Source organism: Coregonus clupeaformis, chromosome 7, assembly GCF_020615455.1.
Source record: "Coregonus clupeaformis isolate EN_2021a chromosome 7, ASM2061545v1, whole genome shotgun sequence".
Lineage (NCBI taxonomy): Eukaryota > Metazoa > Chordata > Actinopteri > Salmoniformes > Salmonidae > Coregonus > Coregonus clupeaformis.
This window is the reverse complement of record NC_059198.1, coordinates 41,394,321-41,410,152: the sequence shown is the minus strand read 5'-3', so window position 1 is coordinate 41,410,152 and position 15,832 is coordinate 41,394,321. Positions and strand designations below refer to the sequence as shown.

General features: G+C 42.1%; 1 protein-coding gene across 1 annotated transcript in view; it reads left to right on the top strand.

Annotated features, from left to right (window-relative positions):
• Nucleotides 1-15,832, top strand: part of scn5lab (sodium channel, voltage gated, type V-like, alpha b) — a 220,230-nt gene that overhangs the window by 173,563 nt on the left and 30,835 nt on the right. The window contains exon 19 of the mRNA XM_041879935.1: nt 8,268-8,391. Within this exon, the coding sequence (XP_041735869.1) occupies nt 8,268-8,391 (124 nt within the window). The remainder of the gene's footprint in view (nt 1-8,267; nt 8,392-15,832) is intronic.

The following is a 15,832-nucleotide window of genomic DNA, read 5'->3' as shown; positions in this document are numbered from 1 at the left end:
TGTGTCTATGTCTGTGTGTGTCTGTGTTTGTGCAACACTGCTTAGTGCCCCATTCTCTCCCCAGAGGGGCTATTTATAGGTCTGTCATATGGGGGACAATGCATCTGGTATGTGTGATAGTCTCAAGTTTCAAGTTTAATTTGTCACATGCACAAGTACAGTGAAATGCTTAACTTGCAAGCCCTTCCCAACAGGGCAGTATTCAATATCAAAATAGTATGACAAAAACAACATAAAAAAAACACAAGAAATAAGAAAGAGAGAGAACTAAAATAACAAAAGAGTGTAAGCTATGTACAGGGTCAGTGCCAGTACCAAATGTACAATGTGCAGGGATGTACATGTAGGCAGGGATCTGGAGAAAGTGACTGGTAGCAGGATAAATAATAATAATACAAATTATAATACAAATTATAATAATAATAATAATAATAATAATAATAATAATAATACAAATTGTAATAATAGTAAACAGTATGTCAGAACCATAAGTGGTGGGTGGGTGTGTGTCACTGGTGTAGAGAGGAGTAGGCAGGAGGGGGAGCCAAAGCGAAGGCTGGTGTGACTGTGTGTGCGTGGTGTATGTAAGTGTATTTGTGTATTGGGACCATGGGCGGAGTATACCACCAGTGTTATTGGTTCAGGGATACGAGACATGCCAACTCCCCTGTCACCCCCTTAGCTGAGCACAATGGGCCTGTAAAACACAAAGACTCATGGGATGCCCGCTCGACAGGCGGAGCAGTAATATACAGTACCAGTCAAAAGTTTGGACACACCTACTCATTCAAGGGTTTTTCTTTATTTTTACTATTTTCTACATTGTAGAATAATAGTGAAGACATGAAAACTATGAAATAACACATATGGAATCATGTATTAACCAAAAAAAGTGTTAAACAAATAAAAATATATTTGAGATTTGAGATTTTCCAAAGTAGCCAACCTTTGCCTTGATGACAGCTTTGCACACTCTTGGCATTCGCTCAACCAGCTTCATGAGGAATGCTTTTCCAACAGTCTTGAAGGAGTTCCCACATATGCTGAGCACTTGCTGGCTGCTTTTCCTTCACTCTGCGGTCCAACTCATCCCAAACCATCGCAATTGTGTTGCGGTCGGGTGATTGTGGAGGCCAGGTCATCTGATGCAGCACTCCATCACTCTCCTTGGTCAAATAGCCCTTACACAGCCTGGAGGTGTGTTTGGGGTCATTGTCCTGTTGAAAAACAAATCATAGTCCCACTAAGCGCAAACCAGATGGGATGGCGTATCGCTGCAGAATGCTGTGGTAGCCATGCTGGTTAAGTGTTCCTTGAATTCTAAATATCACAAACAGTGTCACCAGAAAAGCACCCCCACACCATCACACCTCCTCTTCCATGCTTCACAGTGGGAACCACACATGCAGAGATAATCCGTTCACTTACTCTGCGTCTCACAAAGACACGGCGGTTGGAACCAAAAATCAAAAGGACAGATTTACACAGGTCTAATGTCCACTGCTCGTGTTTCTTGGCCCAAGCAAGTCTCTTCTTATTATTGGTGTCCTTTAGTAGTGGTTTCTTTGCAGCAATTCGACCATGAAGGCCTGATTCACACAGTCTCCTCTGAACAGTTGATGTTGAGATGTGTCTGTTACTTGAACTCTGTGAAGCATTTATTTGGGCTGCAATCTGAGGTGCAGTTAACTCTAATGAACTTATCTTCTGCAGCAGAGGTAACTCTGGGTCTTCCTTTCCTGTGGCGGTCCTCATGAGAGCCAGTTTCATCATAGCGCTTGATGGTTTTTGCGACTGCACTTGAAGAAACTTTCAAAATTCTTGAAATGTTCTGTATTGACTGGCCTTCATGTCTTAAAGTAATTTCGAGCTGTTCTTGCCATAATATGGACTTGGTCTTTTACCAAATAGGATTATCTTCTGTATACCACCCCTACCTTGTCACAACACAACTGATTGGCTCAAACGCATTAAGATGGAAAGAAATCTACAAATTAACTTTTAACAAGGCACACCTGTTAATTGAAATGCATTCCAGGTGAGTACCTCATGAAGCTGGTTGAGAGAATGCCAAGAGTGTGCAAAACTGTCATCAAGGCAAAGGGTGGCTACTTTGAAGAATCTCAAATATAAAATATATTTTGATTTGTTTAACACTTTTTTGGTTACTACATGATTCCATATGTGTTATTTCATAGTTTTGATGTCTTCACTATTATTCTACAATGTAGAAATGTTTTAAAATAAAGAAAAACACTGGAATGAGTAGGTGTGTCGAAACGTTTGACTGGTACTGTACATCTGATTATATGTTGTTATAAGCCTGACATGGGTATGGTATGACCAGTAAAACTCAACAGATGACATGAGATTACATAAAAGGTTTATCTGTGTATCTAGAAGGAACAGCAAAAGAAAGCTTCATAATCATCAAGTTGACCAGGACAATGACTGTATTGGTTTTAGATTGATGTCATTGTTCTCGTAGGGCATTTGTGGGTTTATTGACTGCGGTAATAGGATACTGATCCTCTAAAGCCAAGAGAATGTAAAAGTGAAATTGGAGTAAAGGTTGTTTGTTGAAGGACCCCCATGCTGTATTGTCTGCACAGAATGGCTGTATGACTGTATTGGTGATGGACAGTTGAGAGGATCTACTGTATTGTTAAGTCATCCCTCTCTCTCTCAGCTGTGCTCGCCAACGCTAGCATTCTTGAAGTTGGAGGGAATGCATACAGAATTCCAAAATTCCAAATTAATTTACAGAATAGATGAATAAAGGTATGGATTGAGCTCCACTTTAGCCCACTTTACAAGTATGAAAACATCAGTCATACTTCAGTTTTGGGGTGCACCATCCCTTTAAATGACACATGGACATGAAGGATATGCATTAAATAATGGTTTAAAGATGGAGAACGTTGAGGGTTCATTATGCCCAAGGCTGACTTTCGTCACCCTGGAACTTCCTCTACCCACACTTTACTCTGTGTTTATGCATGACTGTCTTCTTGACTCTGGTGTTGTCACCTCACCTTTTGCACAGACACTAGAGTTACTACAGTGCAAATATTTAGTTCAAAAGTAGAAGCAGCATTTTTCCATGTACAAGGTACAAAAAGTATATAATAGAAAATAAATGGATATACACTGAGTGTACAAAACATTAGGAACACCTTCCTAATATTGCGTTGCACCCCCTTTTGCCCTCAGAACAGCCTCAAGTCGTCAGGGCATGGAATCTACAAGGTGTCGAAAGTGTTCCACAGGGATGCTGGCCCATGTTGACTCCAATGCTTCCCACAGTTGTGTCAAGTTGGGCTGGATGTCCATTGGGTGGTGGACCATTCTTGATACACACGGGAAACTGTTGAGTGTGAAAAACCTAGCAGCGTTGCAGTTCTTGACACGCTTAAACTGGTATGCCTGGCACCTACTCCCATAGCCCGTTCAAAGGCACCTACATATTTTGTCTTCCCCATTCACCCTCTGAATGGCACACACACACAATCCATGTCTCAATTGTCTCCAGGCTTAAAAATCTAAGTTAACATATGGAATTGTTTTAAGATGGTCATACCATGGATCATTTAGCTATTTGTTTTAGCATTTTAGGAACCCTTTAGGTAGAAAAAATATATAGTAAAAAATGATTTGATAAAATATTGAATTTGGCCTTTACTACTATAGCCCATAGAAACGCATTGAATAACACATTCATAAATGGCAAAAAAGACAGTCAAAAAATAAATCATAAGGAATAAGGTTTTGAAGAGTCTGTCCTATATCTAGATATACGAAAGCTTAGGAAATATATATATTTTTTTTACACATTTTTAACCCCTTATTTTTGTTGGCACAAAACTACCTTAATTTGTATGGGTTAAGTTCACACGAGTCCTGTGACACTTGTGATAGCACCATCGTGTTCGTGAGAGTCTCATCTTTCATAGATCATATGGTCATATTAGTTTGTAGGCCAAACCGTTCGGACGCTACATACAGTTGAAGTCGGATGTTTACGTACACCTTAGCCAAATACATTTAAACTCAGTTTTTCACAATTCCTGACATTTTAACCTAGTAAAAAGTCCCTGTTTTAGGTCAGTTAGGATCACCACTTTATTTTAAGAATGTGAAATGTCAGAATAATGGTAGAGATAATTATTTATTTCAGCTTTTATTTCTTTCATCACATTCCCAGTGGGTCAGAAGTTTACATACACTCAATTAGTATTTGGTAGCATTGCCTTTCAATTGTTTAACTTGGGTCAAATGTTTTGGGTAGCCTTCCACAAGCTTCCCACAATAAGTTGGGTGAATTTTGGCCCATTCCTCCTGACAGAGCTGGTGTAACTGAGTCAGGTTTGTAGGCCTCCTTGCTCACACACGCCTTTTCACTTCTTCCCAAAAATGTTCTATAGGATTGAGGTCAGGGCTTTGTGATGGCCACTCCAATACCTTGACTTTGTTATCCTTAAGCCATTTTGCCACAACTTTGGAAGTATGCTTGGGGTCATTGTCCATTTGGAAGACCCATTTGCGACCAAGCTTTAACTTCCTGACTGATGTCTTGAGATGTTGCTTCAATATATCCACATAATTTTCCTTCCTCATGATGCCATCTTTTTTGTGAAGTGCACCAGTCCCTCCTGCAGCAAAGCACTCCCACAGCATGATGTTGCCACCCCTGTGCTTCACGGTTAGGATGGTGTTCTTTGGCTTGCAAACCTTCCCCTTTTTCCTCCAAACATAATGATGGTCATTATGGCCGAACAGTTCTATTTTTGTTTCATCAGACCAGAGGACATTTCTCCAAAAAGTACGATCTTTGTCCCCATGTGCAGTTGCAAACAGTAGTCTGGCTTTTTGATGGCGGTTTTGGAGCAGTGGTTCTTCCTTGCTGAGCGGCCTTTCAGGTTATGTCGATATAGGACTCGTTTTACTGTGGATATAGATACTTTTGTACCCGTTTCCTCCAGCATCTTCACAAGGTCCTTTGCTGTTGTTCTGGGATTGATTTGCACTTTTCGCACCAAAGTATGTTCATTTCTAGGAGACAGAACGTGTCTCCTTCCTGAGCGGTATGACGGCTGCGTGGTCCCATGGTGTTTATACTTGCGTACTATTGTTTGTACAGATGAACGTGGTACTTTTAGGCATTTGGAAATTTGCTCCCAAGGATGAACCAGACTTGTGGAGGTCTACAATTTTCTTTCTGAGGTCTTGGCTGATTTATTTTGATTTTCCCATGATGTCAAGCAAAGGCACTGAGTTTGAAGGTAGGCCTTGAAATACATCCACAGGTACACCTCCAATTGACTCAAATGATGTCAATTAGCCTATCAGAAGTTTCTAAAGCCATGACATCATTTTCTGGAATTTTCCAAGCTGTTTAAAGGCACAGTCAACTTAGTGTATGTAAACTTCTGACCCACTGGAATTGTGATACAGTAAATTATAAGTGAAATAATCTGTCTGTAAACAATTGTTTGAAAAATGACTTGTGTCATGCACAAAGTAGATGTCCTAACTGACTTGCCAAAACTATAGTTTGTTAACAAGAAATGTGTGGAGTGGTTGAAAAACGGGTTTTAATGACTCCAACCTAAGTGTATGTAAACTTCCGTCTTCAACTGTACGTTTTCGTGAGAAGACCGATTTTCAGGATGTCTCATGGTCTGACAAACACCGCTGTAGCTCGGCCACCTTCCACCTCAGATGCAGAAGGCGTATGCGGTGGACTGCGGTGGATTGAAACTGACAGGTTTTGATGGGGATTTTTTTATTATGTTACTTAGATTGGGTGCGTAATTAACCTGTCTCCTCCCCTTCATCTACACTGATTGAAGTGGATTTAATAGGTGACATCAATAAGGGATCATATCTTTCACCTGGTTTCACCTGGTCAGTCTATGTAATGGAAAGAGCAGGTGTTCCTCATGTTTTGTATACTCTGTGTATAAACACACACTATTGAAGACTGAAAACCTGGTTGAAAAGTATACATGAGCATTTAACAGTGTCTAGTTATTTTCTATTGTCGAAATATTCATCACTTTCCCTACATTTGGGACGGTTTGATACAGTATTGGATGGGGTTGAGTTACCCTTACAACAATGAATTGCAGCGAGACATATTGAAAACAAGTGCAATTGAGCATTATATTTTCTAAATGCATTTATTATCATGATCTTTATGGAGGTAAATCGGTCTAAACATTAATCAAAATATCAATGGCATAGGGTCACATCCTTGTGGTTTGCTTCTTACGGTAAATTGAGATGTTACAGCTTGGCAAAGATGAGCCTTTGAAGTAAACAGGGGGTTTTCTCTCACTCTTTCTCGCTCCTCACATCCAGTGCCTTGCTTTTGTATTTGGTCAGATGTGGTATTTGAAGGTTAATTGCGAAGGCTTTCTTCTCCTCAGTGCAGAGCTGTCACCAGACAGGACGCATTTAAACAGTTAGTCTCTCTGAAAGTAAGGCACAGCAGCCACTTGTCAAGAGAGATCTGCTTTGTCTTAGATTTCCTTTCTCTCTCTGGTTCGCTCCATTGTCTCTCCACCCCCACCACCCCCCATTTCTCACTCTTTCTGTTACCTCAGTACTGTACAGCAAACTACTTGTCACTACTGTCCATTGCTTTTTATCATGCCATGGATGTCAGTGTTGGGACTGTGACCCTGAGAGGGCTGAGTGGTGAGAGGGGAGTCGGTGTTGGGACTGTGACCCTGAGAGGGCTGAGTGGTGAGAGGGGAGTCGGTGTTGGGACTGTGACCCTGGGGGGGCTGAGTGGTGAGAGGGGAGTCGGTGTTGGGACTGTGACCCTGGGGGGGCTGAGTGGTGAGAGGGGAGTCGGTGTTGGGACTGTGACCCTGGGGGGGCTGAGTGGTGAGAGGGGAGTCGGTGTTGGGACTGTGACCCATAGGGGGCTGAGTGGTGAGAGGGGAGTCGGTGTTGGGACTGTGACCCTGGGGGGGCTGAGTGGTGAGAGGGGAGAGGGGAGTCGGTGTTGGGACTGTGACCCTGAGAGGGCTGAGTGGTGAGAGGGGAGTCGGTGTTGGGACTGTGACCCATAGGGGGCTGAGTGGTGAGAGGGGAGTCGGTGTTGGGACTGTGACCCATAGGGGGCTGAGTGGTGAGAGGGGAGTCGGTGTTGGGACTGTGACCCTGGGGGGGCTGAGTGGTGAGAGGGGAGTCGGTGTTGGGACTGTGACCCTGAGAGGGCTGAGTGGTGAGAGGGGAGTCGGTGTTGGGACTGTGACCCTGAGAGGGCTGAGTGGTGAGAGGGGAGTCGGTGTTGGGACTGTGACCCTGAGAGGGCTGAGTGGTGAGAGGGGAGTCGGTGTTGGGACTGTGACCCTGCGTGTGTGTGTGCGCGTGTGCACACACACATACACACATATGGCAATATGAACTCGTATCCCCCTGCCCCACCTTGACAGGACCCAGAGTATGATCACATGTTAGCCTGCAGGGCGTCATCAACAGGAAGGAAGAGCTAGAGCCAGAGACCAGACAGAATATTCTGGGTAGATGTCCCAACACACAAACACACACACCCAGCCCCCCCAGGGTCACAGTCCCAACACCGACTCCCCTCTCACCACTCAGCCCCCTTAGGGTCACAGTCCCAACACTGATTACATAACAGACACACAATGTCAAATGGATGGCATATTATTAAGCAGGGTTACTGAAGTGTGTCTTCAAGTAGCTTGGTGATGTATTGCCTCAGTGCTTACTATAACAGGCGAATACTGTAACCTCTAGCTTTACACAGTATACAGTACGTGTGGAGAAACAAATATCACAATTAATCCCCATCTAAAGAGTCTAGGGATCTTGCCTGAATTCTGTCTAAATATCCAGCCGACTACACCTCTTGTGTCTATCATGCTATAATATCACTCCAGATCGCTGATTGTTTGATTTCATTTTGCCAGATTTGATTGAAACAAATGCTGCAGATGATCGCTTTCCAGGCATAAGATTAAGATGTGCTGTAAAATACAATACGGTAAATGCCACAAAGGTAATACCAGGTTAGGTTCTATATGAGACTTTGCACCCAGGCTTTATATGCACCAGAACAGCAGTAGTTATTACTGGGAGAATTATGACCTTCTGAATGTTTCTCATTCCATATCTACCAGATCACCTTCTATTGTCAATAAATCACCAATATATCAATACACCAGTCATCAATCACCTGATAATAACTATTTTAATCTAGCATGTCTCTGATTGGTTGTTTTCCTCAGGTGAAGGATGACATCAGCCTATCCGAGGGCAGCACGGTGGATCTGAGGAAGCCAGGGGAGGAAGAGGATGAGTATTCAGAGATGGCTGAAGAGACCATGGATCCTGACAACTGCTTCCCTGATGGTACGTTTATTTGACTTTATTGTTACATTACTGTTAGGCGAGTCCGATGGAGATTGTGTTGGTAAACGGTGGGTTTAGATCCCACTTCTGACACCAAATGTCGGTAAGTAGACAGAACACCATTATGTTTGCTTCAGAACATCTTTACTAAAATAAAAATGGATACGTTGTACGGTACTACATCATGCTCCAGAGAAATTAATCTATTTTTCAAGGGAGTCGTGGCGCCAAGAGGTAGCAGCATGAACAATCATACAGCTTACAATATACATGCACTAGTAATGCATTACTAATGATACACGTGACCAAGTAAAATACATGTATAAGCAAGCACATTTCAGGAATATTATTTAATGTCATGTTTGGAGAGAAAAAAATAAGATGGGGAATTAGACCTGAAGTTACTCTATTAATTCTGTATGTGGAAATGAAAACAGAGAAAGATACAGGTCAAACAGGTCAATGAATGAGTTTCTATCATACTTTAAATGTGTATAATAATATGCCATGATGGCGGGGATAACTTTCCAGTCCAGCCTAAACATTTGTATATTTGGCTCACTCTCACTGCAAGCCTGAATCTAAACATTTACACTGGGCTAGCCCAAACATTTGGCTTTCGCTTCAAGTGGAGGCCATTTGATATAAAACATTAAACAATTAAGTGACATTTGAAAGGGTAATGGCGCATTAAATTGAATGTCCTGTGTCAGCAGAGATTTGAAAAGGCGTGTCAGGCACTAAATGGACTCTGGTTAATTTGATGATGACTGACTACCTGAATTAAATTTGGTCGCAACTAATCAACCCCCTCAGACGGTCTGAGGTAACTTAGACCAATCACGTGATGTCTCCGAGACAATCGTGGTAAATGTCTGAGTGTACACTGAAACAGTCAGCAGTGGCTGAGTGTACATTGAAAGGGTCAGCGTCGTTGGGGGTTGTTCTAAAAAGCTTTTGACATGTTTATGTTAGAGCGTTAAGATCATTACTGAAGGTCTTGTGAACGTTGACTAATATTTTGAATCAAGATTGGATTAGGGGATCACTCTCTTTGATGACGCATCCATTTTTACACACGTATTGACTGGTTGTGGTGGGGAAGTAATTTAGTTCTTAGTGTTTCTAGGTTCGTGTTTAAAGGTGTTTCCTGAATGCTGACACTGATAGGTTTTTATTGAATAGAGTCTGAGTTGTGTATGGGGTATCATATTACTATGTGTATGTGTTCATTTGACTACACAGGGAGCATAAGTATCCATAGAAACAACCATTGCACCATAACTCCTTTAATAATGTGGACTACAATAGAGGCTGAAACCTTCTATCCCTTTCAGTGTAATACCTCATAACGCTAGTAAACACAGGGGTGTAGATGGTGGGTGGTCGTACACAGGGGCTTTATTTAAGGTTACATAATAATATCCTAAATGCAAGCCTCATGGTTTGGGTACCTCACCAGGGAAATCCATTTGTGTTCCTTGGACGCGACCAGGACTCTGATCCCGCCATTACCGCAGGCTCTTAGTGACACAATGATTTATTATCAATCATATGATACTCACATTATGCTTCATGAGTCACTGCTTGTTTGCTAGGTGTGGCCCCAACACAGACTACTTTGACACGGCAACATGGAAGGCCCAAAAGGGGAGTTATAAACCGGGTGGTTCCATCCCTGAATGCTGATTGGCTGACAGCCGTGGTATATCAGACATTATAATCTGGGTGGTTCGAGCCCTGAATGCTGATTGGCTGACAGCCATGGTATATCAGACCGTATACCACGGGTATGACAAAACATGTATTTCTACTGCTCTAATTACTTTGGTAACCAGTTTATAATAGCAATAAGGTACCTCACGGTTTAGCCGTGGTACAGTGGGGAAAAAATGTATTTAGTCAGCCACCAATTGTGCAAGTTCTCCCACTTAAAAAGATGAGAGAGGCCTGTAATTTTCATCATAGGTACACATCAACTATGACAGAAAATTGAGAAGAAAAAAATCCAGAAAATCACATTGTAGGATTTTTAATTATTATTATGGAAAATTATGGTGGAAAATAACTATTTGGTCACCTACAAACAAGCAAGATTTCTGGCTCTCACAGAGCTGTAAATTCTTCTTTAAGAGGCTCCTCTGTCCTCCACTCGTTACCTGTATTAATGGCACCTGTTTGAACTTGTTATCAGTATAAAAGACACCTGTCCACAACCTCAAACAGTCACACTCCAAACTCCACTATGGCCAAGACCAAAGAGCTGTCAAAGGACACCAGAAACTAAATTGTAGACCTGCACCAGGCTGGGAAGACTGAATCTGCAATAGGTAAGCAGCTTGGTTTGAAGAAATCAACTGTGGGAGCAATTATTAGGAAATGGAAGACATAGAAGACCACTGATAATCTCCCTCGATCTGGGGCTCCACGCAAGATCTCACCCCGTGAGGTCAAAATGATCACAAGAACGGTGAGCAAAAATCCCAGAACCACACGGGGGGACCTAGTGAATGACCTGCAGAGAGCTGGGACCAAAGTAACAAAGCCTACCATCAGTAACACACTACGCCGCCAGGGACTCAAATCCTGCAGTGCCAGACGTGTCCCCCTGCTTAAGCCAGTACATGTCCAGGCCCGTCTGAAGTTTGCTAGAGTGCATTTGGATGATCCAGAAGAGGATTGGGAGAATGTCATATGGTCAGATGAAACCAAATATAACATTTTGGTAAAAACTCAACTCGTCCGTGTTTGGAGGACAAAGAATGCTGAGTTGCATCCAAAGAACACCATACGTACTGTGAAGCATGGGGGTGGAAACATCATGCTTTGGGGCTGTTTTTCTGCAAAGGGACCAGGACGACTGATCCGTGTAAAGGAAATAATGAATGGGGCCATGTATCATGAGATTTTGAGTGAAAACCTCCTTCCATCAGCAAGGGCATTGAAGATGAACCGTGGCTGGGTCTTTCAGCATGACAATGATCCCAAACACACCGCCCAGGCAACGAAGGAGTGGCTTCGTAAGAAGCATTTCAAGGTCCTGGAGTGGCCTAGCGAGTCTCCAGATCTCAACCCCATAGAAAATCTTTGGAGGGAGTTGAAAGTCTGTGTTGCCCAGCGACAGCCCCAAAACATCACTGCTCTAGAGGAGATCTGCATGGAGGAATGGGCCAAAATACCAGCAACAGTGTGTGAAAACCTTGTGAAGACTTACAGAAAACGTTTGACCTGTGTCATTGCCAACAAAGGGTATATAACAAAGTATTGAGAAACTTTTGTTATTGACCAAATACTTATTTTCCACCATCATTTGCAAATAAATTAATTAGAAATCCTACAATGTGATTTTCTGGATTTTTTTTCCTCATTTTGTCTGTCATAGTTGACATGTACCTATGATGAAAATTACAGGCCTCTCTCATCTTTTTAAGTGGGAGAACTTGCACAATTGGTGGCTGACTAAAATACTTTTTTTCCCCACTGTATATTGGCCATATACCACACCACCTTATTGCTTAAATATAGTATAGTTATGCCCAATAAAGGCAGGTAGTAGGTTGCGATTCTGTTTCCACACCATTGTTACGGTCTCCATGGCAATACTAAGAACACTACATGTTCCTGTGCTTCCCCAAAATGGAAAAACTGTCCTGGAATGGAGCAGGAGTACTGTCACTGGAGCGTAGATGAAGAGGCCATATTTACATGGCCATATTTCACACATTTCTGGGTTGCGTAAGAAGGACAAAATGGCGGCACTTCGCCATAATACACAAATTAAATCAAAATAGATAAATCATGGAGCTATGTGGGTCATTCCATTAAAAGAGTGCCTTTTGGTTCCCTTTGGTATTTTAAGTAGAAACAATATGAATTTGAAAAGCCTGTTATATTAAATGAAGTGCATTTTAATATAGACTACATGGAGAATTCAATAAATCCGATTTTTTATATGAATAAAGACTTACTAAAGTGCAAAACATCTGCATTTTGAAATGTCCCTCCGTGCACTCTCTGTCACTTCTAGGACGATTTTAACCCACTTAACCCAAAAATGTCTCTAAGTTTTACTATCATTATCACTATCATACAAGATCATTAGCAGACTCCATCACCATCATCTACCATCCTCTTTTCTTTTTTTTATATAATATTTGTATATTTGAATGAAAGATAACATTTAAAGACATTGTACATTTTTCCCCCTTTCTGTCCCCCTTAGCCTAACAATTTCAGGTGATTAGGTGATCTTATAGGCCTATAGCAGTAATCTCAAGAGGAACAGCATCAGATCTTTGAGCCAAAGAGAGGCTAAGGGAGAATTGACAGATTTCCAATCAAATAAAATCATTCTGCGGGCTAACTGGGAGGCAAAGGCAATGGCATCCAGCTCTCCATTGGTCAGAGAAGGATTGTTGTTTGGTACTCCAAAAATAGCAATTTCTGCACTAGGCTGCAACTTTATATCAAATGCTTCAGAAAGGGTTTTAAATAAAGTGGACCAATAATCTGCCAGACAGGGACAGGCCCAGAACATGTGGGTCAAGTCCCCCAAGGAGCCTTTACACCTGTCACATGTACCATCAATATTTGGGTAGAATTTGGACAATCTGGCCTTACTGAAATGGATACGGTGAAGTACCTTAAACTGTATAAGGCTGAGCCGGGCACAAGAGGAGCTTCCATTTACCCTCAGTAAGGTACCATTCCAGACGTCATCAGACATCTCTCCACCAAGTTCCCTTTCCCACTCAGATCTGATTTTATTGAGTGACGGGTTATCAAGGGACATGATAATCTCAAAAATACGGGATATGAGTCCCTTTAGTTGAAAAGGTGTTTTCAAAAGGGCATCCAGACCCGATCCGGGTGATAGAATTGGAAAGGTTGGGCTTTGAGTGCGAATACACTGGCGGATTTGGAAATACCTAAATAAACTTGAATGGGGTAGATTAAATTTGATAGCGAGGTCTTCGAAATTGGCAAAGGTGCCATCAATATAAAGGTCATTAAACTTAGTAAGGCCATTCCTCTGCCACAGCCTGAAAGCTGAATCCAATTTGCCTGGAAGGAAGAGGTGATTAGGTCCTTGAATAGAGAAATCACAGAGTTTAAAATGTTGACGGAATTGAGTCCAAATTTTAAGAGTATTGACAACAATTGGATTGGATGTGTAGAGCGAAGCTGAAAGAGGGAGATTGGAGGTGACTAAAGCTGACAAAGAGGAAGAGAAACAGGAGTTCAAATGCTCGCATCCGTTACAAGACCATGGTGCTTGCCTATGGAGCAGTGAGGGGAACGGCACCTCCGTACCTTCAGGCTCTGATCAGTCCCTACACCCAAACGAGGGCATTGCGTTCATCCACCTCTGGCCTGCTGGCTCCCCTTCCTCTGCGGAAGCATAGTTCCCGCTCAGCCCAGTCAAAACTGTTCGCTGCTCTGGCACCCCAATGGTGGAACAAGCTCCCTCACGACGCCAGGACAGCGGAGTCACTCACCACCTTCCGGAGACATTTGAAACCCCACCTCTTTAAGGAATACCTGGGATAGGATAAAGTAATCCTTCTACCCCCCCCCCCCCCAAAAAAAAAATAATAAATAAATAAATAAATAATAATATTTGGAAAGTGGTGATCCCACTGACTATAGGGTGAATGCACCAATTTGTAAGTCGCTCTGGATAAGAGCGTCTGCTAAATGACGTAAATGTGCCCTTGAGCAAGGCACTTAACCCTAATTGCTCCTGTAAGTCGCTCTGGATAAGAGCGTCTGCTAAATGACTAAAATGTAAATGTAATGTAAAATGAGTTGGCTTCTGTTTGACACCAGTCAGTTTCTGGGGTGTGAAGCCAGTAAACAATCTTTTGTATATTTGCTGCCCAGTAATAATCCATAAAGTTAGGAAGGGCTAGTCCTCCGTGTGTTCTATCTCTCTGGAGGAATACTTGATGTATTCTTGGATTCCGACCGCCCCATTAAAAAAAATAAAAGATATAAGCTTATCCACTGAAGTGAAAAAAGACGGAGACATTGAAACAAATACAGAAATCTGGGCAATACATTCATTTTGATACAATTCACTTTACCAGCTAAAGTAAAATGGAGAATACTCCATCTCTGAAAGTCCACTTTAAGTTTGCTAATTAGGGGAGTAAAGTTCTCATCATGGAGGGAAGACAAGGAACGGGTGATATTGATCCCTAAATATTTAAAGCCAGACTTGGACATATGAAATGGAATAGTATCCCCTGGAATTTGTAATGCTAATTCATTAATAGGAAAACATTCACTTTTTGAGAAATTAAATGTATAACCCGAAAACACACCAAACCTACGCAGTAGGTCCACTACCTCAGGGACACAGATATATAAAAGCAAATCATCTGCATACAAGGAAACTTTGTGTTCCAGTCCCCATCTGTAGATACCATGTATTGAGGGTGTGTCCTTCAGCATAATAGAAAGGGGTTCTAACGCCAGGGCAAATAACAGAGGGGACATTGGACTTCCCTGGCGTGTGGCCCTTGATAATGGGAAATACTGTGAACGAAGTCTGTTTGTGATGCCTTGGGTGATGAGTACAACAGTCGGACCCAGGAAATGAAGTTTGCACCAAAGCCAAATTTTCCCAGTACAGAGAATAAATATTCAAATTCTACCCTGTCAAATGCCTTCTCCGCATATAAAGAGATAACTACTTCAGGAACATCCGAAGATGCAGGATAGTGCATGACATTAAGCAGATGTCGAATGTTAGAAAAGGAGTGGCGACCCTTAATAAACCCTGTCTGATCAGTCGATATGATGTCTGTCATAGTGTACTCTATTCGAGAGGCAAGCAATTTCGCTAATATTTTAACATTGCATTTAAAAGTGAGATTGGTCTGTATGAGCCACACTCAGTCGCATCTTTGCCGGGTTTTAACAAAAGTGTGATCAACGCCTCTATCAGGGTTTGGGGTAAAACAACCTGGTCCAGGGCATTTTCAAACATTTCAAGCAGGAGTGGGGCCATTTTGGCAGAAAACTTCTTGTAGAATTCGATTGGGTAGCCATCTGGGCCACTTTGCTTTGCTGTAATTGAATTAATAATCTCCCCTAACTGCAAAGGTTGATCAATTTCCTCTCTCTTCTCTGTACTAATGGTAGGAGTTTCCAAGTTGTCAAGAAAATCATTCATAATTGAATTGTCTTCAGGTGATTCTGACGTGTAAAGATCTGAATAAAAATGTTTGAAAGTATGATTGATTTCAGTGGGACTAACTGTTAAGACACCTGAGGTGTTGTGAATTTGAGGGATCAGCTGCGAGGCAGATTTGCACTTGAGTTGTTGAGCTAGAAGTCGACCAGCCTTTTCTCCATGTTCGTAAAACAAAACCGTGTGCGCAGAGTAGCTGCTGCTCAGCCTTATCTGTGGATAGTAAATTGTACTGAGATTGAA